The sequence below is a fragment of the Chlorocebus sabaeus genome, chromosome 26 (genome assembly GCF_047675955.1).
Source record: "Chlorocebus sabaeus isolate Y175 chromosome 26, mChlSab1.0.hap1, whole genome shotgun sequence".
NCBI lineage: Eukaryota > Metazoa > Chordata > Mammalia > Primates > Cercopithecidae > Chlorocebus > Chlorocebus sabaeus.
In genome coordinates, this window is record NC_132929.1 from 53707029 (window position 1) to 53734969 (window position 27941).

The window sequence follows — 27941 nt, forward strand, 5'->3', positions numbered from 1 at the left end:
TAATCCCCGCTGAGGTGTGAATGGCTGATAATGGCATAAGGTAGGAGCTGCTAATGGGAGAAACAATTCCATCATTGGCCAGTCTAATCTTGGGAGCTGCCTCCTGGTCCATGGGGAGGTGGTGAGGCTGGAAGGCGGACCCTGAGAGTTGCAGTCCTGCGCCCAGGCTGAGCTCCTGCAGGAGAAAGCCTGGCAGAGTGCGTGGCTCCACCAGCTGGACCACGCAGCCTGTGTCTGGCCGTCTCTCTGGGGGCTGGTCTGCCCTGCCCCCACCTGCCCCCCTTTCCCCTCCTCCTCCTCAGCCCTCCATGGGGACAGAAAAATCAACCTGGAAGAAAACTGGGGTCATGTCCTTTGTCGTGTATAATTCTTTATTTTCCTCTCCCTCTTGGTTCTGGCAAAAAGTTGTTGGGCCCCCGGGGTGTCTGTGTGTGTGTGAGTGTGTGTGTATGTGTGTGAGTGGCTTGTGTGTGTGTGAGTGGCCTCTGTGTGAGTGTGGTGTGTGTGGCCTCAGTGTGTGTGTGAGTGGCCTGTGTGTGTGTCTGTGAGTGGCGTGTGTGTGGCCTGTGTGTGTATGTTTGGCATGTGTGTGGCCTCTGTGAGTGGTGTGTGTGGCCTGTGTGTGTGAGTGGTGTGTGTGTGGCCTCTGTGTGTGTGGTGTGTGTGAGAGTAGTCTCTGTGTGTATGGTGCGTGTGCCTGTGTGTGTGATGTATGTGAGTGGCCTCTGTGTGTGTGGTGTGAGTGGTCACTATGTGTGTGTGTGCTGTGAGTGGCCTCTGTATGTGTGTGTGGTGTGTGTGGCCTGTGTGTGGTGTGTCTGTGCCTGTGTGAGTGACCTCTGTGTGTGTGAGTGGCCTCTGTGTGTGAGTGTGATGTGTCTGTGAGTGTGCAAGTGGCCTGTGTGTGTTTGGTGTGTGTGTGTGAGTGGCCTGTGTGTGTGTGGTGTGTGAGTGTGGTGTGTCTGTGTGAGTGGCCTCTGTGTGTGTATGAGTATGGTGTGTGAGTGGCCTCTGTGTGTGTGTGTATGGTGAGTGGCCTCTGTGTGTGTGGCCTCTGTGTGTGTGTGTGGCCTCTGTGTGTGTATGAGTATGGTGTGTGAGTGGCCTCTGTGTGTGTGTGTGGCCTCTGTGTGTGTGAGTGGCCTCTGTGTGTGTATGAGTATGGTGTGTGAGTGGCCTCTGTGTGTGTGTGTGGCCTCTGTGTGTGTGTGTATGGTGAGTGGCCTCTGTGTGTGTATGGTGTGTCTGTGAGTGTGCAAGTGGCCTGTGTGTGTTTGGTGTGTCTCTGTGTGTGTGTGGTGTGTGTGTGGTGTGTCTGTGTGAGTGGTCTCTGTGTGTGTATGTGAGTATGGTGTGTGAGTGGCCTCTGTGTGTGAGTGTGGTGTGTCTGTGAGTGTGCAAGTGGCATGCGTGTGTGGTGTGTCTGAGAGTGGCCTGTGTGTGTGTGGTATGTGTGTGTGAGTGGCCTGTGCGTGTGTGTGTTTGGTGTGTCTCTCTGTGAGTCTGGTGTGTCTGTGAGTGTGATGTGTCTGTGGTGAGTGGCCTGTGTTTGGTGTGTCTCTGTGTGTGAGTCTGGTGTGTCTGAGAGTGGCCTGTGTGTATGGTGTGTCTCTGTGTATCAGTGTGGTGTGTCTGTGTGAGTGTGGTGTGTCTGTGTCTGTGTGTGAGTGGCCTCTGTGTGTGTGTGGGGTGTGTGTGTGAGTGGCCTGTGTGGTGTGTCTGTGTGTGACTGTGGTGTGTCTGTGTGTGTGTGTGTGAGAGTGGCCTCTGTGTGTGTGTGTTGGCTGCCCCTCCTCCCCCACTCTTTGGCCCCCAGCCCCATCAGTTAGGTGTGCTCTGGGATGCTCCATCCTCTCCCACACGTGCTCACTGGCCTCAGTGCCCGCTGGAGGGTGCCGACTGGGCATGGTGTGGCTGTCTGCCTGTCTGTCCTGGGTCACCCTGGGCAAGCACTCAGCTGCCCTGCACTGAAGGGAGGAATGCCCCCTGTCCAGCTCACCAGGGCAGAGTCATCTCAAGAGCCGCCAGCCTTCCGGCCAGCTCGCAGTCCCCGGCCATTTGTGGGATAAATTATGAATTTTAATTGTCAGAGCATCTGAGTGTTTCAAGGCTTCTATATATAGGCTCTGCCCTCCAGGAGCGGCAGACTTGGAGGAGAGGAGTGGCAGTTGGGCAGGGCCAACAGGAGGCCCATTCTGGGTGAGTAAAGTGGGCTGCATCCAGTGTACCCTGCCCTGCTGTGTGATCTCAGGGGAGTCCTGGACCACTCTGGGCCCTTCCTGCCCCTTGCACAAGGTTGCCCAGTACCCCCACTTGGATGGGAGCTGTCCCAGAGCTGAGGTGGGGCAGGTAAGTGCCTATTTGGGGGGATGACCTGAGGGGGACCCAAGGACAACCCCAGTCCTGCACCCCAGTATCTCCCTTCTCATGTCTTGAGATGCCAACCCAGGCTCTTGGGGACAGGAAGATGCCCCTCAAGGCCCCCAGCGCCATCCCCTGCCCAGGCCAGTGGCCCCTTGGGACATGCTTGCCACATCCCCATTGGTCCTCTCACACCTTCCTGGGGCTCCCAGGGGGACCCCTCTCTGCAGCCCCAGCCCTCAGGGCCTCTCTATTTGGGAACAGCTCAGGCCTGGAAACCAGTCAACCCCCACCTGGGAGAGCTACAGGCCTTGTGCTTGGGGTGGGGGGTGTCACAGCCTCATAGACTGAGGCTGGCGGCGAGAGGCTGAGAGGTGTGGTGGAATTAGCCTGGGATTTGGGATTAGCCAGAGAGCTAAATAGAATGATGATGAGAATGATCATTGGTAAAACCCTCATAGGTGGCCTTTGGTGTGCCAGGCATTATTTCAAGTACTTTGCATATAAAAATTCATTTAATCTCACACAAACCCATTGAGGTAAGTGCTGCCATTATCCCCATTTTGCAGATGGAAAAAGCAGAAGCACAAAGAGGTTCCATAACTTGCTCGGGGTCAGTGTTAGCATGATTTGAACCCCAATGGTTTCGTTCCAGAGTCCATGCTCTTCATCACTTCCCTACAGTGCCCTCTTTTTTTTTTTTTTTTTAAAGCTAACACTAACATAGCATTGGCTATGCGCCAGGCGTGAACCTGTCTGATCTCCATAACCACCCTAAGAGGCTAGTATTATCCCCATTTTACTGATTAGAGAACTGAGGCACCAAGAGGTGATGCACCTTGCCCAAAGTCCCACAGTGATGAGTGGCAGAGACGGCCTGAGGCAGGCAGACTCCCAGCCGTCCTGCCCACTCCTGCATACTGCCTCCTTCTGATTCAGGTTCAGGGGACTGCTGAGCTACGTGATCTTGGGCAAGTGGCTTTACCTCTGGGGACCACAAATTCCTCACTGGGAGGCGGGGACAGCAGACTTCACACTGTCCTCACTGCTGGGCGTGGAGAGTTCCGGGAGAGGGAGAGGAAGACACTTTTATATCGAGCACACACAGTGCTTTGCTGAATGACCCCACCACCCCTCACCACGCTACACACCCACTTCACTAATGAGGAGACTGAGGCTCTGAGCCATTAGTTCACCTGTCCAAGGTCCTGAGCTTGTCTGGTTCCAAAGGCATAACACCCTTAGAGACCCTCACACAGATGAGGAAACTGAGGCCCAGGAGCATCAGGACTTGTCCAACATCCCACAGCATCTCTGGGCTAGGGCCTTGGAAGGACCCCAGCCTCCCAACCGCAGCCACCTTCTGTCCCCAACATCATACAAGGGTCACATGGCCACCCCATGGCAGGGCTGGGTCACGGACAGGTGAGAGTTTGGGTTATTTCTGCCTCAAAAGGGGAAGATTGAAAAATAACCCTCTAAAACATCACAAACCGAGGCCCAGTGAGTTCTGTATAACATGGACAGGCAGATTATAAATAAAACACTTGCCTCTCTCCCAGCACTGGCAGTTCAAAGCCCTCTCCACTCAAATGAATCTTGGCCACGCCACTGCCAGAGTCCATTTTTCCAACCTGGTAAACTGAGCCCAGTATCCAGGAGGTGATGGAGGCTCCAGTCAGACACATACAGGAGGGGTGTCCTGTTCAGGCACAATGGATGCTACCACCCAGCTGCCCGTTCATAAGAAGCCCAGACTTGGGGGAGGAACTGGCACCTCTGCAAATCTCTAAGGAGCATATCAAGGCAGAGGCTGCAAAGGTCCACTGCAGGCCCAGAGAGGGGAGCCAAGACCCATGGGTGGGCTCACGGGGAGGGCCGTTCAGCTCAGTTTGAGGAATCCGATGAGACATTACATGGCTCAGGACAGAAGGTCTGCCTCAGTGGTAAGTGAGCAGCCCATCATGGGAGGCATGCAAGCTGAGACCATGGATTAAAGCGACTACAGGAGGCCTCCTCTGCTGGGATCTATACCTCAGTAGCCCCTCTCAGCTCTGAGACGCCCCTGTGTCACACCCAAGTAAAGGGACTTGAGATGGCTGGTCCCCGCCCCTCCGCTCCCCCACCCCCGCCATCTGCAGTCCTGCACCGGGCTAGGCAGAAGAAAGGTGCTGGCCAGGCCCCCACCCGCTCCCAGAGCCGACAGCAGGTTTTCTGCAGAGGGAAGCAGAGGAGGTGGCAGAGAGAGATTAATTCCCCGAAATGGGAAAAAATAGAAAAACACACACACCACACACCCTAATAACATGTAATAAGAGGTTGGAGATGAGGAACAATGCCCTGGTAATGTCACCCTGGCGGCAATCAATTTGGGTGTCACATGAAATAGGCATAATTATTCCGCCAGCCCCGGTGCTCGTCTTTAACCAGCTCCAGGGGCCCAGGCCCAGGCGGGAAAGGCAGCGTGGAATCAATCGTTGGTGCACCAGGCTGGCAGAGGGAGCTGCTCCAAATTAGCCTGGCAGCACCCAGCTTCTCAGACCCTCTGGACCAGCAGGGATCTGGAGGGCCTCGCGTGTGGGGGCCCTGCAATGCCCAGGAGTCACCTTGCTCAGCCACCCCTCATTCCATCCATGAGACGGAGCAGTCAGAGAGGACTCCCCAAGGAAGAGAGAATGGAGGAGGAGCAAGCACACATGTGTTCCATCCGGGGTTCATTCCCTGGGTCACCAAACTCTTATTAAGCACTCACCAATGCCAGGCCTCATGCCAGGTGCACAAGGCGGTTGTGCAGGAGGTGGGGATGCTGAAATAATGAAACACAGGCTCCCTCCACCTCCTAAGTTAGGACTACTCCTTCCCATCCTGGGATAAACACAAAACCTCTGGGGTTCCTGAAATTTGCTATCCTTTGTTTGTACTAAACATGCAGGGACTTAAGCCCTTCTTGCTCCTCCTTCATCCCACCTGCTTGTGGAGTCCTCCCTGATTGCTCGTACCCATCCCAGACTTCAGGGATGGTAGAGACAGCATTCCCACAACTGGGGGAATGGGTGCCGATAGGATGACTGCTTAGTGAGTACCCAGTACACACTGGCTGCTGCCCATCTCAACCCCCATTTCATACACCAGAAACCTTGAATTCCAGAAATGCAAATCAAGGCCATCATGAAATACCATCTTACATTCATTCAATCAGTAAAAATCAAGCCCCCTGACAATACCAAGTGTTAATCAGGATGGGGTGCGATGGGAACCCTCATCTCCTGCTGGGGTGACACAAACTGGTCTAACCAATTTGGAAAACACTTTGGCAAATATCCTAGTAAGGGTGAATGTGAACATGCCCTACAGGCCAGCAATTCCACTCCTAGCTCTGTGCCCCAGAGACACTGCACGTTGCCTCAGAGATGGGATGAGAAGGTTCCTGGCAGTACTGTTTCTAAGAGCAAAAAATGGAAATAACGTAAATGCCCATTGGTAGGAGAATGTTAATTACACTTTTATGATCACATGACAGAACATTATACATCAGTAAAAATGAGCTACATCTACTATTATTCACAATATAGATGAAGCTTAAATGTGATGAAGAAAAAAGGCAAACTCCAGAGGACTGCATACAGTTCATGCTCTTTTTATAAAGTTCAAAAATAACTAAAACAGAACTACTTATATATGTTAAAATATATAATTTTAAAGAGGCAAGGGATTGTTAAATATATGATTTACAGTAGTCATTGAAAAAGAGGTGACGGGACGGGGTGTGCAGGAGCACATGGGAAGGTGTACATCATTATTGGATTGCTGGTGTTTAAGTTGGAGAGTAGGGTAACAGTGTTCATCATAGTATTATTACTACTACTATGATTAATACTAAATGCCTCGATTAATTAATTAACAGGCTAGGCCTGGATTAGTGAGTAACAGCCCCAGCCTAGAGGTCAGGAAGGACGCATTCTAGACTAAACCGCAGGCTTGCAAGCTGGGGACTTAGAGCAAGTCACTCACCACCTCTCTGGCTCTGTTTTCTTAGGTATAAAATCAAACCTCTGCACCTACCACCTACAAGGATAAGATCAGGGGCATATCACTGATGTAAACTATGAGTAGCTAGCACTTCTTAAGGGCTTATTGTGTACCAGGCACTGTTCTAAATGTTTTGCATATGTTAGCACATCTAATTGTCACATCCTCCCTTGAGGTGAATACTATTGTTACCCTCACTTTATGGATAAGGAGACAGGCCCAGAGAGATTAAGCAACTTGCCCAAAGTTACAGAACTAGGCAGTGGTGGAGCTGAGACTTGAGCCCAGGCTTTTGGCTCCGGGGTCCACACTCTTGACAACTTCACTATGAAATAACATTGAAGAAACTGAACACACACAAGTAGATTGTTGTCAGCACAGCTCTACTGAGCCCATATAGCACCCAGGGATATTCATTCGTTCATTCATTCACTTGTTCATTCATTCATTCATTCATTCATTCATTCATTCATTCATTCATTCATCCATCCATCCACAACTAAACAAAGGTCAGCATCAAGAATGCCTCAAATGTATTGGGAAATGAACCTGCTTTCTCACACTCTTTCTACAAAGAATCTTCCCTGATTCTGGAGTCCCCTGCTTTCTGTGTCTCTGCAGTCTGCTACTTCCCTAGGACTCAGCCAGTCTCCCTCTCTTCCTAAAGCACCTCTGACAACCTCAACCTCCAGGGAGAAATCCCACCCTTCTCTGAGCGTCTGTGTGGGCTAGTGAGTACCGTTTGTCTCTTCCCAACTCCTGCCTGGGGCATCTTTGACATCACCTAGCTCTGTGCATTCATGCACAGGTAGTCCTTGCCACTAGCCAACAGCTACTCTCTTGTACCTCCAAGGGTCTGTCCCATCCCAGGGGCCAGGCAGGAGGGCCAAAGGAAGGGTACTAGGATTGCTCAGGGTGTTCAAGGCAGATCATGCTTAGCCCAGAGCCGAGCAGGCAGCTTGGTCAGGATGTGCAGAACAAATGCATGCGTGACTGGGCTGGTACAATATTCAGTGTAAACAAGTGTGGTTTTATACTGTGGGTGACTGGGGAAGGAGGGGCAGTGACCTGAAGCAGGCAGAGGCTTCTTGGAGGAGAGGGTCAGGAGAAAGAGAGGAAAGGACCTCTTGTGAGGGGATGCAGGGCCAAGCCAGGTGCGGATGGGTGGATACGTGGTGGAACTGGTGGAAACAGAACAGAAGGCCTCCAGAGGCTAACCATGGAGGTGGGTGGGGCTGGAAGGCCACTTTCACAGAGTGCCACACACAGGACAGCTAGCCCAAGAGACTCCAGCCAGCAAGCTAAGGTTCTGACTCTGAAACCACCACACCTACTGCACCCCCCTCCCTGGCCCTTCCCTGGTTCCACTTCCTCTACCCTCCCACCGACACGCTGCCTCAGGCCTCCTTGGGACCCTGCACGAATGACTGCACTGCCTTCTCTCCCAACAGGAACACACCCCAACCCCAATTGTGCTTCTCCAGATATCTGCTTCCACAGGCGCCTGAAAAGCAGCACCACAGGAGCCCTCACTGGCACCAGGGATCCCGTCCGGCCTCATGCAGAACAACCACCCGCCTCTGCAAGAGGTTGTTTTTTTGGGGAGTGGGGTGGGGGAGGTCCCTCTGGGAGTCTGGGTTTTAGAAAACAATACCCAATACAGGAAAAATGGATGCCCAGAGGGCAGAGGATGAAGATGAGCCCAGGTGAAAGAGGACTATTGCAAGGCGTAGTCTCTCCACCTCCCTCCCAGTCACACAGGGCCCTTGGCTTTGAGCACATGCCCATTCCCCTAAAAGCTGGTTCCCACTCTAACTCCAGACCCTGGGGACCACTGCAGCTTTAACTAAGCCCTACCCACGGGCTCACACTTAAATTGTCAGGGGGTGGTGAGGGGGGCAGAGACAACCAGAACACCACAGGGGGCCTGTCCCTGCCTTTGCTAAGCCCCTTCCAGGAGGGGCAGCTGGGTGCTGCTGGGAGCCCCGATCTGAGTCCGTGCCCTCTTTCAGTACGGTTCCAAGGAGTTCTTGGTCTCTCCCCTGTGCCACCCTATACCCTCCTTCCCACCTCAGGCCATGGGTAGAAAGCAGGAAGGACAGGCATGCTGTCCCAGTAGACCTGCTGCTAGCGCCTTCCCAGAGGCGTGAGGATTTTGAGCTCCTTCCTGGCTTACACAAGGACAAAGGGTCTGGGAGCAGCTGGCCCTCTTCTCCTCACTGACACTCTGCGCTGGATCTGGGGAAGCCCCAGGTTCTCTGCTGCCTGGGTGTCCCGGCTCATTGCTCCCTGGGCATGGGAGGCACCCGTGCTGAAGCCGCTGGCATAATGACCAGCAGGGTTGAGCCCAGAGCTGCGGGCCAGGCTGGGCTATGCGCCCTCTGGCTGCCCAAGCCAAGCAGAGGACTGATGGAGGGCTGGGCGAGCAGGAAGGGGCTGTCCAGATGCCACAGGCCCCACCTCAGGGCCTCCTGCACTCCCACCCGCTCAGGGCAGAGCCGTTCCCATCCTCTCAGGCTCCCTTCTCCCCCACCCCAATCCCAAGGCCTCTGAGAACAAAGAGGAGGTGCTGGCACAGTCGGGCTGGACCGGGCTGGGCTTCGACCCCAGCAGGAACCTGGAGGGGGCTGCCCACTGACCTGGCCCCACCCCTCCTCAAAGTGGGATCCGCCCGGAGGGACACATCTCCTGGCATGCCTTGAGAGCAGAGAGCCCACAGCCCACCCCGAAAAGGGCGTGAGGGGGAGCAGGAGGCTCCCTCCTTACCTCCCTCTTCTCAGCTGGTTCCCACCTCCCACCCGCTCTGCCTTAGAATGAAAAGTGGGGCAGGAGGAGGTGAGAAGCCCAGGCTGAACGCAGACAAAGGGGAGGCCCCTAAAGGGTTCCTGGGCTCTCCCAGTCCCCAACTCCTTTCCCTCCACTCTCCCTCCTCCCCATCTCCTTTTCACTGGGCTGGAGCTGGAAAGGGGCGATGCTTGTGTGTGGTGGGGAGCTGCCATCCAGGCTGGAGCTTGTGGAGAAATCCAGTCCCTGACCTGTGTCCACCAGCTAGGGAGTGTCTGGCGCTGGTGGGGGCTGCCTGGGGTCACCTGGGGTCCACGAAGGGAGGTACCCACCCAGGGCTGAGCAGAGGGCTTACCCTCTAGAGTGACCAATACTCAGAATGGGAGGGGGGACAGGGAGGGAAGACCAGAGCAGGGCTGGGACACCCGTGGGGACCCCTCCCCAGCTCCAGGCTCCCAGCTTACCAACCCTGAATTTGTTGGGGTTGGAGGGAGGGGAGGTGGGAAAGGAAGAATCTTCATTTCTGAGGCTTGAGGGGAAATCAGGCCTGTGACCCCAAAGGAGGTCTGGGTGGCACCGAGGTGCCCTGCAACCCCAGGAGGGCGCAGCCAGGGCCGACGGCGGCCCCCAGGGGCGCTCGCCGCGGGGCTGCCCGCTTGGGGCTCGGCCGCGGCCGCCTGGCTCACCTGCATCTCGGGCGCGCCTTCGGTCCGCTCGGCTCGGTCACCAATCGCATGTCTCTCCAGCCGGCCCGGCCAGGCCCCAGCCCCTGCCCAGCCCCCTCCTCCGTCTCCTCCTCCTCCGACACCTCCGCCCGGCAGTCCGCGCGCCCTCGCGGGGCTGGCCGTCTGTCTGTCCGCCCCGCGCGGGCGGGAGTCGAGCCAGAGCCGGGGCCGGGGCTCAGGAGTGGGGAGGCGGGAGGCCGCGGCCCCGGCGGGCGGAGGGGCAGGCGCACTCAGGATGCGCGACAGGGGCTCCGCGAGCCTGCTTCAGCGCCCTGGGCCGGCCCGGAGCCGCCGCCGCCGCCTCTGCCGCTGGGGCCGGGGTCGAGGCCGGGCGCGCTCCGCCGCGGGGCCGGGGCCGGCGGGCAGCGGCCGCGCATGCTGCTCGGCGCCCCGCGTCGGTAGAGGGGCCGGAGCGGCGCGGGTGGGGACTCCGCGCCCTCCGGGGCCAGGACCGGGACCCACCGCCGCCGCCGCCTGCGCTGTCGTCCGCCGCCCGCTCCGGCTCCCGCGCCGGCTCCCGCTCGGGCTCCGCGCTCTGCAGCGGCGCGGGGAGGGAGCGCTAGGAGCGAGCCAGGGAGGGAGGAGGGACCGAGGGAGGAGGGAGCGAGCGAGCGGCGAGAGCCGGGCGGGGGAGGAGAAGGCGCGGCCGCAAAACCTGGTGGTGGTGGTTGGGGGGTGACTCGTCTCCTTTCAGCGGAGGGGGTGGAGAGCGAGGGGCGCCCCAGCCGCTGCCCTGCACGCTTAGGGCAGCGAAACAGGCAGGGGGGCGCAGGCGAGGGGCGCACCAGCCAGGCGCTCCAGCTCTGCACACGGCCGCGCCCCTCCGGGTTCGGGGCTCTGGGCGAGTCCCGGGCCAGCCGGGTCTCTGGGAGTCCGGCGTGTGGTCCTCCCTGGGTGTATGCGCGCACACCGTTGTGTGTGATTTTGTGTGGCCACATGCGTGTGCATGTGAGCGCGCGAGTGTGTTTACACGTGTTAACTGGGCTGTGGACGAACACACGCACGAGGACGGACAGGGCTCCCCACCCGAACAGGGTTGTTTGGAAGGCGGCATAGGAGGCCGACCGGGAGCCCCCGTCCTGGCCCTATTCCCTCTTCTCGGAAAGTCAGTGAGCCTGCAGGGTCCACATCCTGGCGCGGGAGGGCGAGTCAGTCTGAATGGGAAGCTCCAGGGGAGGGCGAGGAAGTCGCGCTGGCCCGGCAGCTCTACCCAGGAGCGGGGTCTCGCGTACCTCCTCGCGGCCAGGGTCCCCGCCCAGCCTGGCTTCCTGCCCAGCAGAGGGCGGCAGGCCTCTCTGACCCGCTCCGTCCAGAGGCCCTGCACCCAGCGGCCAGCAGAGGGCAGCGCAGAGCCTCCGTCTGGGCTTGACTGTTCCCTCCTCCCGGAACGGTCCCGGGGATCCTCGGCTGGGGCCACAACTTCAGATGGGCCCAAGGAATGGGACCTCTCCTCGGAGATCCAGATCCTCCTTGAAACTCAGATACAGAAACTAGGCCAGCAGGGATGTCTTGGCAAAGCCTGCAGAGTAGGTTACCACTCTCAGGACCTCACCTTTTTTCCCTGTACTACCCCCTCCATCTCCTTGAAGCCAGACGCCCTTTAACACCAAGCCAGTTTTATTAGAATAACCATCAATGCTGACACCACCCGGCACAGGCATCCCTTCTCCACTGCTGGGAACAACCCATTAGCACAAGAATAATCGTAATAGCTTGAGTCCACAGGGTCAGCTGAGGCTGGGGGAGGGGATCTAGCCTAAAGCCTCTCCGATTCTGGGGCAGACCCTGGAATCCCACTTCCAGTGACACCCCCTGCCCGACGACATTGCAGAGATGCCTGGCTGCCACAGAGGGACCTCTCCCCACCCCCAACAGCACCTTGTTTCTTTGCTGTTCTGCCTCAAGCACAGCCCAAAGACTTGCACAGACCTTCTGTTCCAGCTGCACCATTTCTGGGTACTTCTCAGTCTCTCTGGCACACCGTTGCTCTGGACAGTCCTGTCTGGAGCACTTTTTCCTGTCTCCCATCCTCATCCTAGGCCTAGCGAGAGCCGCCTCCTAGCAGGTGTCCATGATATGCTCAACTGTGAACTGTATGTTCACCCTCCAGCAACTCTGGGGGAGGCACTATTGTTCCCCTGTGACAGAGGGAGGAAAACCCAGGCCCAGAGAGGTTCCAGGCTCTGCCCATGGTCACACAGCCAGCAAGGCACACACAGCAAGGCACAGAAAGGGAATTGGACTCGCCTTCTAGGGCTGAGTGGACCAGCAGGGGGCAGGCTCGGCAGAAGGACTTACAGGTGGGAGGGGAAGCGGGGAGGGAAGCACAGGAGTCCCCCTCCCTCTCAGGGCCCAGCGCAGGCGGCTCCCCGGTCCCTCAACTCTGCGCTGCCTGGACCCCTCTCCAGACTCCCCAGCGCCCCCACCCCGGCTGTTTGTGAGCTACCCGTGCGCTCCCGCCCTCCCGCGCCGCCTCCTCCCACCAGCCCGACAGGAATAGACGCTCGCTGGCTCCTGCGTAAAGGCTCCGCCAGGCAGCCGGCGGGCGCGCAGTCCCGCTGGGGGGCGGGGGCGGGGGCGAGGGCTATTCCTGGTGCGGTGACTGACGCACGCAAGGCGCGGCCACCACATCTCTCCGCCCCCGACTCACCTGCTCCCTGCCTCAGTGATCTCGCCGGAGAAATGGGGGAGAGACCAGTCCTTCCACCCCCCAAGCCCCAGGTGCTACCGGAGGAAGCTGGGATCCTGGGTTGGGGTATTCTGGGGTCCTGGGTTGGGGTATTCTGGAGCCCTCAATGATCCCTCCGCGCCTCGGAGGCAGCAGGGATGACCACAGAGCTGTGTCTGGGAGGACGGGCCCCTTGGCCTCGGTTCTCCACTGTCAATGGCATCCAAGCCATTACCCCTTCCCTTTGTCTCCAAAAGACATGACCTCTCCCAGCTCTCCCTGTTTTATTCCAATGGAAATGATGGGGAGCTTTGGGGGAACAACCTGGAGGAGAGGGCTTTTTTAGGGTCTCGCTTGGGCCTGGTGAGAGTATGGGCGCCTGACCTTGTCACCTAGAGACTCCAGGAAAAGGGGGTCTGTCACTGGGTCCCCACCAGTCACCTCTGCATGAGCTGTGGAAGAGGAATCTCTCCTCTCCTGTCTGGTGGGGTGGTTCCCAGCAGAGTCCTCTCAGGGGCCCCAGGCCCATGGAGAATGTGACACAGCGGAATGGCCCAGTCCAAGTCTTCTCTGGCACAACCAGGGGATCATGTCCAGGAGCTACAGCTGAAGAATGTTCCCCCGCACCCCAGGCCGCTGAACCACTCGTGCCATGCCTTTTCCCTGATTTCTACCTGTGCTTTAAAACCTAACCAAGACCCATCTCTTCTATTCCTGCCTCCTCTCCCCAGACTGAAATGACCTTAGAGGCAGGGCCCCAGTCTTTTCCCTCTATCCTTACACTAGGAGCTCCCAAGAGCAGGTTTGAGACTGCGTGTCTCATAGGTGGGCACACGGCAGACCCTGGCTGCAGGCTGAGAACTCAGCAAGTCCCAATAAAGCAGGAGCCGGTGGCTGGAAGGAGCCAGCCTGACTGCTCACTGCAAAGCGGAGAAGCTGGAATGGGTTTGCCGGGGAACACAGGAGGAGGGGATGAGGCCCTCCAACATGTATTCAGCCCTTACTATAAGCCAGACTCAGCCACACTTCACATCTTCGTCTCTCTGCAAGATTGGCATTGCTGTCCCTACTGTACAAATGAGAAGACCGAGGTTCTGGGAGGGCTGGTGACTTGCTCAAGTTCACTCTGTGCATGAGTTACAGCTGGGCTTTGAAGCTCTGTGTGTATCTGATGTTAGTCCTGCTCTCCTCTCACAAAGAGGCTGAGAAGGCAGGCGGCGGAGCTGGGGTGAGGACCAAGGGTCCCCCAGGCACATAAAGGAGAGGGTGGCACACACAGGCCTGCCTACGTGCCTGCTCTGTGCTGGTCCTATCCACTGGCATCCCAGCAGCTCGCAGGGTTTTACAATGATGATTTCTGAAGGCACTTGAAATTAATGACGGCTCTAAAATGGCTGGGACAGCAGAGTCATTGCTGAGACCTCTAATTAGCAAGAAAAACAAAGACCAGGAGCCTGGGTGGCGAGTGGGGGCTGGGCAGCTGGCACTGGGCATGGAGCAGGGCTGGGGGGGTGAGGTGGAACCAACATCCAGCTGGTGGGCCCTGTGGAGCTGGGTGCTCAGGTGGACCCCGTGTTCTACTTTATGCCACAAGTTAACTTGTTAACTTGCTGTATGACCTTGAGGGGATCACAGCCCCTCCCTGGGCCAAAGATTCCCCAGCTATGCAATGAGGGGTTGCCCTGGGGGGTCTCTAAGTTCAGGGCTCCTTGGATGACCCTGAGCCCCTAAAAGGCTGAAGCCCAGAAGCTGGGGGCCATGTAGCCTCCAGAAGCCACCACAGCGACCCACAGCCCTCCATGCCGGGGTTGCTGGGGCCGCTGTGTAATGAAGTACTAGGCTAGAGTGAAGTGGATCGAGAAGTGGCAGAAAATCCATAGGTCAGGCCGTGTGCTGGTGCACTGTGGAGGCCAGCCAGGGATGGAAACACCTGAAGGGGCTAGCGGGACAGTCCCTTCTTGGAGGTGGTCCTGGAGATGTGGCCAGGTATAGAGCCTTGCTGTCCCCTCCTGACCCCCTCCTCGAGAGTCAGAGGGGACTCAAGGACACGAGCTTCCCATGTAAACATGTCACAAAGGGTCAGGCCTGGGTATCTTAAAGGAAAGTCCCTCATCCACTGCTGCCCAAGTCTGGATCCTCCACATCCTGCATGGGGCATCCAACATGGGGAAGGCAGAGGGGCTCACCTGGAGGGGTCCTCTTCCCACAGTGGCTGGCCCAAGTTGGTGTGGAGATATGCAGGTTCCCAAGGAGCATCCATGGTGGGTGTAGGCTGAGGCCAAGACTCAAGGGCAAGGGTGTGGGAGGCCCACCCCCTTAACTGGGGCATCCTCTTCCCTGGCATTTACTTCATGCTTGTCTTGTCATCGACACCTTTCTCAGCCCCTCAAATCCTCTCCCCTTCCAATTCAAGTCCCTGTGTGTCCCCCTCCTTCCAAAAACCTGCTCTGAGAACCTCACTTTTCCCTCAGGTGGGGCTATGTGTCCCTGGGCACCTTCCTGAGTCTCAGTTTCCTCCTCTGTGAGATAATGTCAGTTTCATGGGGGTGGTGTGAGGGTCTCATGACTTAATGTGTGGCTGGTATCTACCTGATGCCGATGCGGTAGGAGCCTGATAAACACAGGTATTTTTAGGTGATCATACTGACTGTCATGGTCACTGGCTGCCTCCTGACCCCTCCTCTGTAAAGTCAGGACTGTATCCTAAGGTCCCTTTTAGCATTCTGACTCGGAGACATCTGGACCACATTCTCTGTCCCCTGAGAATCAGGAACACCCTGAGGGCATGGATTGATCTTGCCTCCTCCAGTTTCCACAGCCAGCCCAGAGCCCTGATTCCAGAGGGTCTGATGTCTGTAAATTACACCTGACTGAAGTCTCTTAATCAGGAAGGCCCAGTGGATTCCCCTAGAGAGGAGGGCCAGGGTATGGGGGCAGGGATACTCTTGAATCCACACTTCTTACTCTCTCTCACCTTGGGGCTTTGGCCACCCATGCCTCTGTGGAAATGTTTCAGCACCAGTGACATGTCATTTGTCTAGAAGTAACGTAGTCAGCAGCCTCCCCTACTGGGAATCTCACCGGGAATCAGGGGAGGCCCAAAGGCTCTTGGAGGACTCGTGACAGAATCCCTGGCAGAGAAATGAGGTCTGGGCCTGGCCCCCACTCAGTGCTGCCACAGCCCTTCTGCACTTGAGTTTATTAACTTAAGCCCTTCTGCACTGGGTGGCCTGGCTGCTGTGTCTACAGTGGCTGAGAAGCAAGAAATTGGTCTGGGGCCAGTCAGTGAAGCGTCCCTCAGCACTACCTGCTGAAGTCCCTCCAGGAAAACACCCGATGTTCCTGACCTTGAGTTAGGATGCAGTTAGCTGTTCTTAAGAAGTCAAGGAAGTGTGCACTCCATTAAAAAAATTAAATTAGGAGCAAAAACAAACAAACAAAAAACAAATAGAAAATGTAAAGAGATGACTCCCTGGCACCATGGGAACTCAGGCTCTGTGCTTGGCAGAGAGGTTCCTTCTGAGAGCCTGGCTCGGCTGTCCCCATGGATCATGTCAGGGGGTATTTGAGCTAATGTGTGTAAATAGGCAGCGCTATTAGCAATCCATTCATTAAGCGCTTGCCTTAAGTTCTGTTGTGCAAGAGACTTGTTTATTAACTTAAGTTGGAGCCTGTTATTAAGTCAAAGACAGCATAGTGGCTCGAAAGGTGCCCAGCCTCAGGGCCAGGCAGTCTTAGGTTCCAGTTCTGACTGTCTCTGATTCCTGTGTGACCCTAGGCAAGTCACTTTACCTCTCTGAGACTCAGTTGCCCAGTAATAGGCAGCCCCTAAGCCCACTCCCAGTGGTCCCTGCCCTACTTGTGTAATCCCCTCCCCTTGAGTGTGGGCTGGATCAGTGGACCCACTTTTAATGAATAGAATACAGCAGAAGTGACACAATGTCACTTGTGAGATTAGATTACAAAACAACTGTGGTTTCCATCTTAGGTACCTTTTCTTGATCACTTGCTTTTTGCTATGAGGAGGGCCAGTTGCCATGTTATGAGAAGCCCACATGGAAAGGAACTGATGTCTCTAGTCAATCCCCCATGAGGCCCTGGGGCCTTCCAATAGCCACTCGAGTGAGCTTGGAAACAGGTCCTCTTTGAGTTGAGCGTTGGGACGACTGGAGCTCTGGCTGATGTCTAGATGGGAGCCTTGTGAGAGACCCTCAGCTAGAGGTACCCAGCTAAGCCTCACCTGGATTCCCAACTTACTGAAACTGGGAGGTAATAAATATTTGCTGTTTTAAGCTAAGTTTTGGAGTGATTTGTTATGCAGCAATAGATAACTAAACCCATGCTCCATCTGTAAAATAGGTATAATAACTCCTTTCTCCCAGTGTGGCGAGGGCATTGAGATACGGCAGGCGAAGTGTCTGCTCTCAAGAGGGGCAAGGAATGGCACAGCAACTTGGTGGTTATCCAGTAAAGGTGAAAAGATGCACACCCTACGACCCAGCAGTTCCCTAAAGTATGAGCACAAGAAGGCAAGCAGAGGAGCGCTCATGGCGGGATTATTTGTTATAGCGAAACACAGGATGGGCCTAAGTGCCCATCATCAGGAAAAGGAATGTACAGAACGTGGTACATTCGCACAATGGAATACTATGCAGCAATGAAAACAGCTATGCTGGAGTTACTTGCATCAGCATAGGTGATCTCATAAACACGATGTGGAGGAAAAAACATATGTACGAGCTATACCATTTATCTCAAGTTTAAAAACAGGCCCCAAACTCTATAAACTGAACATGGATACCTACAAATATAGAAAAAGTATTAAAACATGCAGAACAGTGATTAACACCAATTCCAGAGGACTGTCACCTCGAGGGAGAGAGAAAGGGAGGTGGCAGTCAGGCCTATCCTGATCCCCACACTTCGAACCCCACACCATGAGCAGCACAGTGGTTCTAAGTGTGTTATCCACTCACTCAGCAACCCACTCAATCCTCTCAGCAATGCTATGGGCTCCCTTCTATTATTATCTCTTCTTATGAGAGGAAACTGAGGCACACAGAATCCAGGGAGATATTCCTGGGCTTTCCAGTCTAGTGCGAAGCCAGGGCCTGGTTCCTCACTCTGTCATTAACTTGGAGGAGTCCACATTATCTCCCTGGCCTCAGTTTATTCTTCCGTGGCTTGGGAGACACTCACTCCTTTCTCTTGATAGGTGTGGCTTGAGAGACTTGCAAAGTCTTGATTAATCAACCTGGAATATTTGCAGAGACCCTGTGAGCCAAGCCTGGTGCCAGCTACATGGCAGGGGAGACTAAAAACAAAGAAGTGTGGACAAGAGAAGGTGTAAATAAGACAATTCAATCCAACATAATTCAGTATGGTTCATTTTCACATGGGCTGAATTCACAGACAGACAACAGGTGAGGTTCAGGATATTACTTGAGTACCTCTGGCATGCTAGGCCACATACTAGGTGCTTTTACAAATTATCTCATACAAGCCTCAATCACACCCTGTAAAGCAGGGACTATTATTATCCTCATTTAGCAGTGAGGAAACAGGATCAGGGAGGGTGAGCAACTTCCCCAGGTCACACTGACAGCTGAGATTGCCAGGATGTGCCCTCCCTCCATTCTGACCTGTCCTCTGTTTGGTGTTGGGGACACAGATGGAGAGACCAGGCCTTGGTGCCCACTGGGGGATCTCAGCACAGACCAGGAGAGTCTGGAGGAGTCCGGAGGAGGTGGAGCAAACAGGATTCCTGGAGGAGGAGGGTGAAGGCAAATGCTTCAGTGGGCTGACTGGTGGTAAGACAGGTGGAGGCATCTATCCATCCATCTCCTAATTCATTAATTCATTCATTCATTCATCAAATGCCAAACATTTGCTACAGTTTTCTCTGGGCTCCAAAGCCCATGGTCTGGCAGGCAAGACTCAACCTAGTGTGATCCAGGCTGAGGTGGGAGAAGTAGGGGTGAGGCTGCACACACACAGCAGACAGGACAGGCATCCAGGAGGAAGCAATGGCTGAGCTGAAACCAAAGAGTGAGTCGGGATCAGTCAGGTACACAGAAGGTGGAGGCTGGTGCTCCAGGCAGAATAGCAGGTGCAAAGGCTGGGCCCTGGGATGGACAGGAGGGAGAGACAGCCAGCCCTGAGGAAGGCCGCTGTTGGCCAAGGAGGTACCAGCTCAGCTGAGAGCAGGGTGCGGGGCTGAGGCTGCCACCACCTCTTGCCCAGGTAGGGTGGCTGCCTGCCTTCTCCAGCCGATAGGTCCCCACGCCATCTCAGCCCTGTTGGGCAGGCTGGGCCCCTCTCCAGAGAGATTAAGCGCAGGGGAGTCTGAACCATAACGGTGCATGTAATTATGTGCAAAAATGAAGGAGGGTTCCTTAATAATTGATGGTGGGAGAGAGTAAATATCGGCAGAGGCACCCGGCTGCATCGCCCCGGCCCGTCTGGCTGGGACCCAGGGCGGCTGCTTGGCCGCTAATATGCCTATAAATTATTGAAGTTACAAAGAAGAAAGCAGGTGTCATGTCGCACCCATAAACAGCTTGTTAGCTAAGACTAACGAAGGGGCGGCCGGCCTCTTGGCACTGCATGGGCTCCCCCTACACCCTCCCTGATTACAGAAGGAGACAGATGAGGGGTGGGCGTGGTAGGAGGCTGAGAGCCTGGCTGGCCCCACACCCCGTCTCCCACCATCTTGACCCACTGTGGAGTCAGGTGGTGCTGGGAGAGAGAGGAGGCCCAGAGACACAGAGAGCCAGAAACGGGGCTGTGACTGTCCCGGCACTGTGGGTTCAGACAGCAGCTGGACAAACCTGCGACAGAGGATGTCAGAGGTCCTGCCAAGCCTGATAGGTTGAGGCCAGCTGGGATGCTGGGAAGAACTAAACACTGGGGTCGGACATTCAGGGTGCACCTCCCAGGGAAGCCACCTGTTGGCGGAGTAGTCTCGGGCAAGTCACCTGCCCTCTCTGAGCCACTTTCCATTCATGCCACCTGGGGATACTCATGCCTATCTTGGAGGGTTGTGGAAAGGGTTCTAAGAGCATATGCGTGTGACATTTCTTGTGGACAGTAGGCCCTCATGAATGGGGCGCTCCTCCACCTCCGCCTTCCACCCCCATCTCAGGGGTTCCTAATTAGATCAGGCCTAATGAGGCTTCCCTCTGCCTGGCTGTTTACACTCCATTAAGACCTGAGTCCAGGACAGCAGTGGGAGGGAGACAGCTACAGAGGGGGAAGGTGTCCAGTTGCCAGGGCTTGGTTCATCCTAGGCTTCACCATGCACAGGGCACCCCCACCCCCAGGGAGTGGAGAAGGGAAACAGAGGCAGGCCTCCGGAGTCAGAGCTGCCAACAGGGAGAGGCCCCATGGTGTGGGGAGAGGGAGGAAGGAGGATAGAAAGAGCAGCTGGGAAGGTTGGTATTTTGGCTCCTCTATGTGGAGAGCTTGGAAGCCCACTTTCCTTCAGGCCGGGGGTCTCTCTGAGATGTTCCCTTCCAGGCAGCCTAATTTGGATACTTAGGTGCCCATGGAGTGCTCAGCTCTGCCAAGGGCCATATGAAGGCAAGGAGGGCAGTCTGGGTGTAGGGAAGGTGCCCCTCTCCCCAACCTGGCCCTAGGAAGCCCTTCAGATCCCCCATAATCTGCTCCATACCTCACAGGGAGCAAGGCTGGGACTGCCACTTGGGTTTGGGCAGCAGACAGGCTCCTCTCCAGGTCCTGAAATCCCCCAGCAAGACATTACTTCTGCAAGTGGTTCCCTTCTCCCAGAGGAAAAGAGGGAATCCCAAAATTCTTATCAAATATGCTTTGAGCCTCTTCTCCCAGGGGTCCTCTCTGTCCCCCTTATCTCACTTGTGCAGCCTTGGTCTACCCCGCTGAGGCCTCTTTGCAGATGCACAGAGAGGTGCCTTAGCTGCCTGAGGCCATGCAGCGAGTCAGCAAGGAAGCTTGTGGAGCCTGGGCTTGGTGCCTCTCCCCACACCACTGGACTTAGCCCTGGGAGGAGACAGAGACTCACACTCAGCGCACTCTCTGATAGCACTGTGGTGTGGTGGTGTGGCATTCCCAGGAGCTCTCTTCCTGCCCAAGAACTCCCTGTGCCCTGGACACCTGCCCGTCTGTCACCCGCTTATCAGGGTGGGGGCAGCTGGGGCTGGCACAGTATCAATCGGGGTGGCCTGGTCAGAAAGGGGATGGAGATGTCTTTCAGGTCCCCTGGATGGTGTTGGGAGCAGGACAGCAGGTGCTGTGGGCTGAACCAGGCAGGAGAGCAGGGCTGTCCACGGGGTCAGGGGAGACCCAGGGCCCTGGGGCAGGACTCAGGACAGAAGCAAACCTCAGGGTAGGGAGGTCCGCAGTGGGAAGGGCCCTCTCCCCTCCCTGTCTAGGTCAGACCTTCATAAGGGCTGCTGGGACAACAGCAATGGTCCGGTTCCAGGGAGGAGCCAAGAGGCCCATGGGCCATCGGGGTTGGATGGCGGAAGGGAAAGCTGGGAGCCTCAGACCTGCAGAGCTTCTGTAGGGGCTCTCCTGGCTCCTTGGCCTGCCACCCCCTTCCCTGCCATTCTTGGGCATGCTATCCTTTTGGTTATGGGCAAAGTGTCTGACAAACTCCCTCATCACATGGGGGGCATGGAGGTGGGGGTACTGAAGGTGGCCACCCCAGCACCATGGTTCAGGGCTTACCCCCCAGAGAGCAGCAGCCACAGCCCTGGCCCAGGGGCAGCAAACCCAAGGGAAAACTTCCTTCCCAAGAGTCTGCTGCCGCCTCCAGGGAGGACACTTTTCATTCCCACCTCATCCTCCTCCAGCATGGGAAGGGGCAGGGGGTGACAGCTGTAAACAGGGAAACGGGGGCGGGGTGCAATGGCTCAAGGACCTCCTGAAATGTGGACTCTGCTGGGCAGAGCACTACGGTCAAGTCCCTCCCTGCTCTGCCCTCATTCCTGAATGTGGCACCTGCTCCAAAGAGTGGTGAGGACACGATGGGAGAATCCATCAGAGTCGCAGGGCAGGGCCCGGCACTCATGAGCCCTACAGGGGACAGCCCTTGTGACCATGAGTCCAGCTGGGGCAGCGGTGTCTGCTTTGCGAATGTATTACTCTGGGGGAGTTTAGGAGGGATACGTAGCTGTGTTGTGTTGTAGATCTCTGTGGTATGTGTCGTGCTAAATGTGTGTATGGTGTCTCTGTCGTGTGTGTTGTGTTGTAGAGCTCTGTGGTATGTGTCACGTTAAACGTGTGTGGGGTGTCTCTCTCATGTGTGTCAGGGTAGGTGTCCCGAGCAGAACTTTTCTTCAGCTCCTTCATCAGTCCACAGACAAAAGACCCAAGCTCCTATTCAGGGCTTCCCAGCTGTGCTGGAGGAGCCACAGCTGTACCTGGGCTGCACCCTCTCTCTCTATCCCTTCTCTGCCCAGGCCATCCTGGAAGCACAACCCCCTCAACACGGCTGCCCCGAGCCTGCAGGGCAGATGGCTGAGGAGGGGTACCTTGGTTCCAGGGGTCCCCAGACAGGCTTGAGCATCTATCTGCTTCTTCTGAGCCCACCACCTGCCTGTGGTATTTCTGTCAGCTGGAAATAAGGATGGCATTGGTGGAGGTGCTAGTGACACCAGGAGAGCAAGACAGAGCCCATGACGTGGACCCAGAATATGACAGGAAATGGGCCCCAGAGCAGAGCTAAGCCCAGGGGCAGGCTGAGCCCGGGCTGGCCTCTCACTGGCCACTTCGGAAGCTGAGGGACACAGTGCTGGCTGGCTCTCTCAATCCCTCCAGCAAACACAGACATGGCTGCTGCGCCCATTTCACAGACGAGAAAACTGGGGCTAAGAGGGGTGAGGTAAGTTGCACCGGTGGAGCCAGGACCAGCAGCCAGGCCTGGCTCTGGTGATAAGCAGTTTAGGGTTGGATAAAGGGCCCCTCCTCTATGGGATAAACGATGTGGCTCAGGCCGGCAGCCCGAGGTGGAGAGATCTAGAAGGCCCCAGACGATGGGAGGGCTCCCCACACTCTCAAATCAAAACATGGGTGTTTACACTCAGACACAGTGTGTTCACACCACCTGCTGGGGCGTGAAAACCAGCCATAAATACCTGCACGGTGGTGGTGGCTCATCAGGAGTGGGGAGAAAGGCCTGGTGCGCTCTCAGGAAGTTCCCAGTGACTCACAGGCTGTGGACCCCTCTCTGCACTTCCACACACCCCTCCTCCCAAACATACATGCTCAGAACGGGCGGTGCAGGGAGCAGTACCCACCCATTCCCCACACCAGGGGCTGAGGGCATTGGGAGGAAGGAGCCCTGGCTAGCCAGCTTGCAGGGACTCCACACATCACAGCCCAAGACGCTGGGGCAGAAGACCCCAGGGTACACAGTGGGGTGGGTGGGATAAGGTGGAGGCATGGTCCTGAGGCCCACTCCTTATCACTGCCTCTCTCCCAAGAGCTACCCAGGCCACTCAGCAGACCAGTGCCCAGCTCTCTTTCTATGCTTAAACTTGGCAGCAGAGTCCTCACATTTACTCAACCTGCGGAAAGTAGAGCGGGGTGTACGTGCATGCCTCATGGCTAAAGATAAATGCCAGCTAATGCCTGAAGTGTGGAAAGCATCGTGAACAAATTCAGGGCTATTATGTTCATCCTCCCATCCTTAGGCCAGTGGGTCTCTGACTGGTGAACACAGGGCTGCTGCCTCCGTGGGCCTTGGTTCTGCACCTGCCCGCACTCTGCATCCCACACACGTCTTCCCGGTCCCACCAGAGAGCTGGCTCCAGACCCACTTTAGAAGAGCTGGCGGTCTTTCCTGAAGCCAGCCGTGTGCACTGGGAACTGAAGTGTAAACAGGAGCAAAGCTCAAGGCCTTGCTGGTAATTCTCCCTTTGTGGTGGACATTAGCTAGCCTTACTCACGAAGGGGACGGCCCAGGGGTATAAGATCCCAAGTGCCCTTAGACACCTCCACTGCCTGGGGTTACCCTCAGTGTGGCTGGTAGCCCAGGGTGAGTCCTGTGAATGAGTAAGTGCATAAGCAGGCCTTGGTTTCTCTATCTGCAAAGCAGGGATGGTGTCTGCCTCATTTAGAGGCTGGGGAGTGGGCAAGATAAAAGGGTGATTGAAGGGGCTTCAGCATGAGCCTGGTGGCCTGTGATGGAACAGACACCCAGCTGCCAAGGGGCAAATACATCCACATCCCTGCCCCACTTTCTAGGCCCAGTAAAGTTGTAACATAGTCAGTAAAGACACCGATTGTCCCCGCCTGTGTTTAGCTGCACGTCAAGGAAATGTGCCTGGGTCCCGAAATGCGACCTGTAAGGGACTCCACCCCGCCCTGCCACACAGCAATGAGTGCAGGACCTGGATCTACATGGAGGCGCCCCCCTCAGCCCGGACATGGTACCCACTCTGGCACCCTCTGGTTTTGTCCCCACAGGAGTTCTCCCTCCCAGCACCCCTCTGTCATGGCGACCAAGAGGGCTACGGGGCAGGGAAGGTGAGAAGAGGGAGGAGACTCTGCTGTGACTCATAGCAAAGTGAGAGCTTCTTCCCTCCTCTCTGCACCCCAAATATGGGTCATAAGTCTGTAAGCAGGTGGGGCACACACAGGCAGGAACCTGGGGTTTCCCCCACTTCCAGGAGGGACAGACCAGGGGCCAGCCAGCCTCTCTCCTGGGGGCAGATGTGGCAGAGCATAAACCCACCTTGTCCCCTGCCATTGTCTGCCCCGATTATTCTCTCATCTCTATCCCCACAACCTGGGGCTTCTCTGTCCCCAGGAGCACCCCAGGAAGGGATGGGAGCTTTGATAGTCAGAAGTGACCGGACAGGATTAGCTGATAGCCAGGGAGGGTGGGCTCTTCTCAACTGACCAGAAAGGAGGCAGACCCTCACTACAGAACCTGGGAAACATTAATAATGTCTAATATCTATCAAGTCTTTCCCCTGGGTCAGCAGACACCAGGGCCCACCTGGTGTCTGCTCCCTCTCTCTGGGCTCATTTACTCATTTCATACTCTCAATGGCCCTATGAGGAAGGTTCTGTGACTATCCCCACTTTACAGGGGAGGGAACGGGCAGGGGAGGCTAAGGAGCTTGCCTCAGGTCATGGCGAAGTGAGCAGTGGAGCTGGGACGGGCACCCGGTGTTCACTCTAGCTAACGAGTATGAAGGTGTGGGAGGGCTCGGGGATGGGTGGGTGTGGGGTGGGGGACTTGGAGCTCTTTGGTCCACTTTCCTAGTTTACAGGCACTCCCACTGAGGCTGGAAGGGCAGTATCAGGGGCTTCACTGGTGGGAGTCTAGGGATGGGCAGGGTGGCTCTCGGATCAGGTCCTGGTTATGCCCCCTGGGCTGTCCTGCCCCTGACAGGAGATATTAGGGAGCCAGGGATGAAAGGGTCAGTCTAGCAGAGCACAGTCCAGGGGAGAGGCCCTTCTCTATGAAAATTGGTGCCACCATTGCTAACTGAGGGACAGACAGTGAGACATCTATTTCCTTGCCTCCTTCTTTCTTCCCTCTCTCTGGGCTCTGTCCTCAGGCATCTGGGAAGGACAGGGCAGTCAGCCAGCCAGCCACAGGGAGAGGGTGGTAAGTGGGGAGGACTTTGGTATCAGGTGTGGGCAGCTGGGGCCCTCAGTATCATATTAACTCCATTTTACAGATGAGGAGACTGAGTCCCAAGATCACCCAGATGCAATAATAATTGCAATATTACATTAACCATAAAAGTTAGCATTGAAGGAGCACCGGCTGCGTTCTAGGTGGTGTGCTAGACACTTCATATGCAATGAACCTGTGAGGCAGATCCATGACTGGCAACATCCATGACTGGTACAGAGGGGAAAACTGAGGCTCAAAGAAGGGAAGTCACTAGCCCAGCTACTGTCACAAAAGTGGCAGTAGAGGACGGTAGAGTGGCAATGTCCACTCACGCAACCATACACCTGGCCACTGTGTCAGCTGCATGCCTTCCCCACTCCCCAGCCAGCTGGAAAGTGGTGGAGCTGAGATCTGAACCTATATTTGTCCATGTTCTTACTCCAAGGCTGGGCTCTACTCCCATGTTGACTACGGCTGCCAAGAGAACTTTAAACAGCAGTTCGAGCCACAGGAAGACCCAGCCTGATCCTGGCCCCGACCTGTAGCCAAGGGGGACAGAGATCCAGGCCCAGCTTGTCTCAGCCTTGGGCCTGACCTCTTTGGGCTTCAGAGGCCCTGCTATGAAAGGGGGAGCCCTAGGTAGAATAAATGAAGTGAGACTGAGGCCCCTTGGGAGCATACTGACTCACCCACGGTGGCCCAGGGCATACCCACTTCCCAAGGGTCACCCCTCGTGCACTCTGTTCTCCAGAGCTGGAGACCTCAGGCAGGCCCCTGATTCTCTGGGACCCCAGTCTGCTCCCTGCTGCCCTGCTAAACAGAGTTCCCAAAGAGAGAGACAACAGGAACCCAGGCCTTGGTCTCAAACCTGCAACCACACACCCCAGTGGCCTCCAGGAATCCTGCACACACATCCCAGAACCCCCCAGCTCTGCATGTGCTATTGTGGGTCCTGGTCTGTGGAGCCCCAAGTCCAAACATAGGGAAGTGCCTTTCAGACACATCCAAGAAATGACCCTTAATCCTCCAAGCTAAGAGAGATCATTTGGATTAGACATGGTAGTGACACAGGCTAGTAGTCTGTATTGTCTGCAAACCCAGAACTGTCCTTGGCTGGCCAATGTAAATGTGTTTTCATGGCAACACACATGGTCATATAAATGGCAATGTTCTAGGCAAACGTGTGGTCTATGAAAATGTTCATCAATTCAAAGTAAACATGTTGGGTGGTGACGGCTGTGTACAATGTAAATGTCCATTCTTTGGTAAGACAGAGGACTTTATGAAAGATGCATCTGGCTGATGGAAATACACACATGTGAAGTCAGTGGAAATGCCTGTTTAGTACAAATGTAAGGTTGAGACAAATACCCATGTGGGTCTGTAATATGGGAACAACCATCAGAGACGGAAGTCACCATGGAGAAACAGCAAGGTCATTTCCACCCAGGGACCAGGAGAGCAAAGATTCGGGAGTACCATGTGGAAAGGAGAAAGCAATTTGGAGGAGGAAGGGGGTTCAGGAAGGAGCTGAGGGGTAGGGCACGCTGGCTTCTGGGTCAGGCTAGAGAGCTGGGTCAGCTGGGGCTAGGGGTGCTGGGGAAGGTTTCTAGCTGGAGGACAGAAACCAAGGGAACCCAGAGGGCAGTGAGGGGCTCTGGAATCTAGTGTGGCAGGCAGGACTCTTGCTGAGGCTGGACTCCCACAGCCTGCCCCACTGAGTGCAGCAGCCCCCAACACTGCTCAGGGCTGGGCAGGTGACGGCCACCAAGGGGATAGTGGAGATGATGAAAGGGGGGAGATCTTTACCCCCAAACAAGACTTAGTTCCAGGTCCACCCAGCCACTGGGTAACATTGGCCAATGCCCCCCCAAATCCCAAGCCTCAGTCTTCTCTGTGGAAAATGGGAGAGGGGATAAATACCACCCACACGTTCTCACATGAGCTCAGAGGTAAAAGGGCTTTGCAAACTGTTAAGTGGTGAACAATGTGAGGTGAAGGTGCTTTGCTGGCCCTGGGGCTTTGTTGCCAATTAACAGGCACTGGGGTGGCCGATTTGATGTCTACGGCATGGTGTGTAAGCCTGTGCACAGCATGTGCATATGTGTGTGTATGTGTTTAAGACTCGAAGCTTTCAGAGACTATGCCACGGAGGTTTGGAGCAAGGGGGAAGAGAAGGAATAATCTTAAAAGCAAAAAAAAAAAAAAATTATTATGTGTCAAAAGGAGTGGGGAGGCTTAAATGGCTCCCAGGTGGGACACAGAATAAAATAGTCCCTGCTATTATTTTTTGATTGTCTCCATGCAGGGAAGACTAGCAGAGGGTCGCCATAGCAACCCTGGGCATCTGGCAGGGGGCAGCCTGGACCCTACAGGTTTGTCTGGGCTGAGCAGTGTGAGTCAGCCCATCAGAACCCAGAGGCCAGGGCTGGGTTCAATCTAGGCAGGACCCTTGTCATGGACTCCCACTTCTTCCTGTTCTGCAAGCCACACCCGCAATGGGGAAGAGGGCAGACTGGAGATACCCAGTAGGCCAGGGTAGGACTGGCGGCTGCATCCAAAGATGGAGAATCTCAAGATGGGGATGGGGTGAAGGCAGAGGCTGAAGGTACGCTGGAGGCAGTGAGGAAGTCCTGCAGGGTGGTCAGAGGGCAGAGGCTGTATATGGCTAACACAGGTGATGGGATAAGGACTGGGAGGTGGGGTATGGGAAAGAGAGGGTGGGAGAGTCTGGGTGCTGGGGTGGACAGGGCACTGTGTA

General features: G+C 55.8%; 1 protein-coding gene across 3 annotated transcripts in view; it reads right to left on the minus strand.

The window, feature by feature from the left end:
* Nucleotides 1-27941, minus strand: part of LINGO1 (leucine rich repeat and Ig domain containing 1) — a 207317-nt gene that overhangs the window by 10044 nt on the left and 169332 nt on the right. Inside the window, exon 1 of one of the 3 annotated variants that reach the window (XM_008015738.3) lies at nucleotides 9861-10484. The exons of the other annotated variants lie outside the window; for them this stretch is intronic. Coding sequence (XP_008013929.1) covers nucleotides 9861-9866 — 6 coding nt within the window. The 5' untranslated portion in view covers nucleotides 9867-10484. Of the gene's footprint in view, nucleotides 1-9860; nucleotides 10485-27941 lie in introns of those variants that run through there. 3 annotated transcript variants of the gene reach the window in all.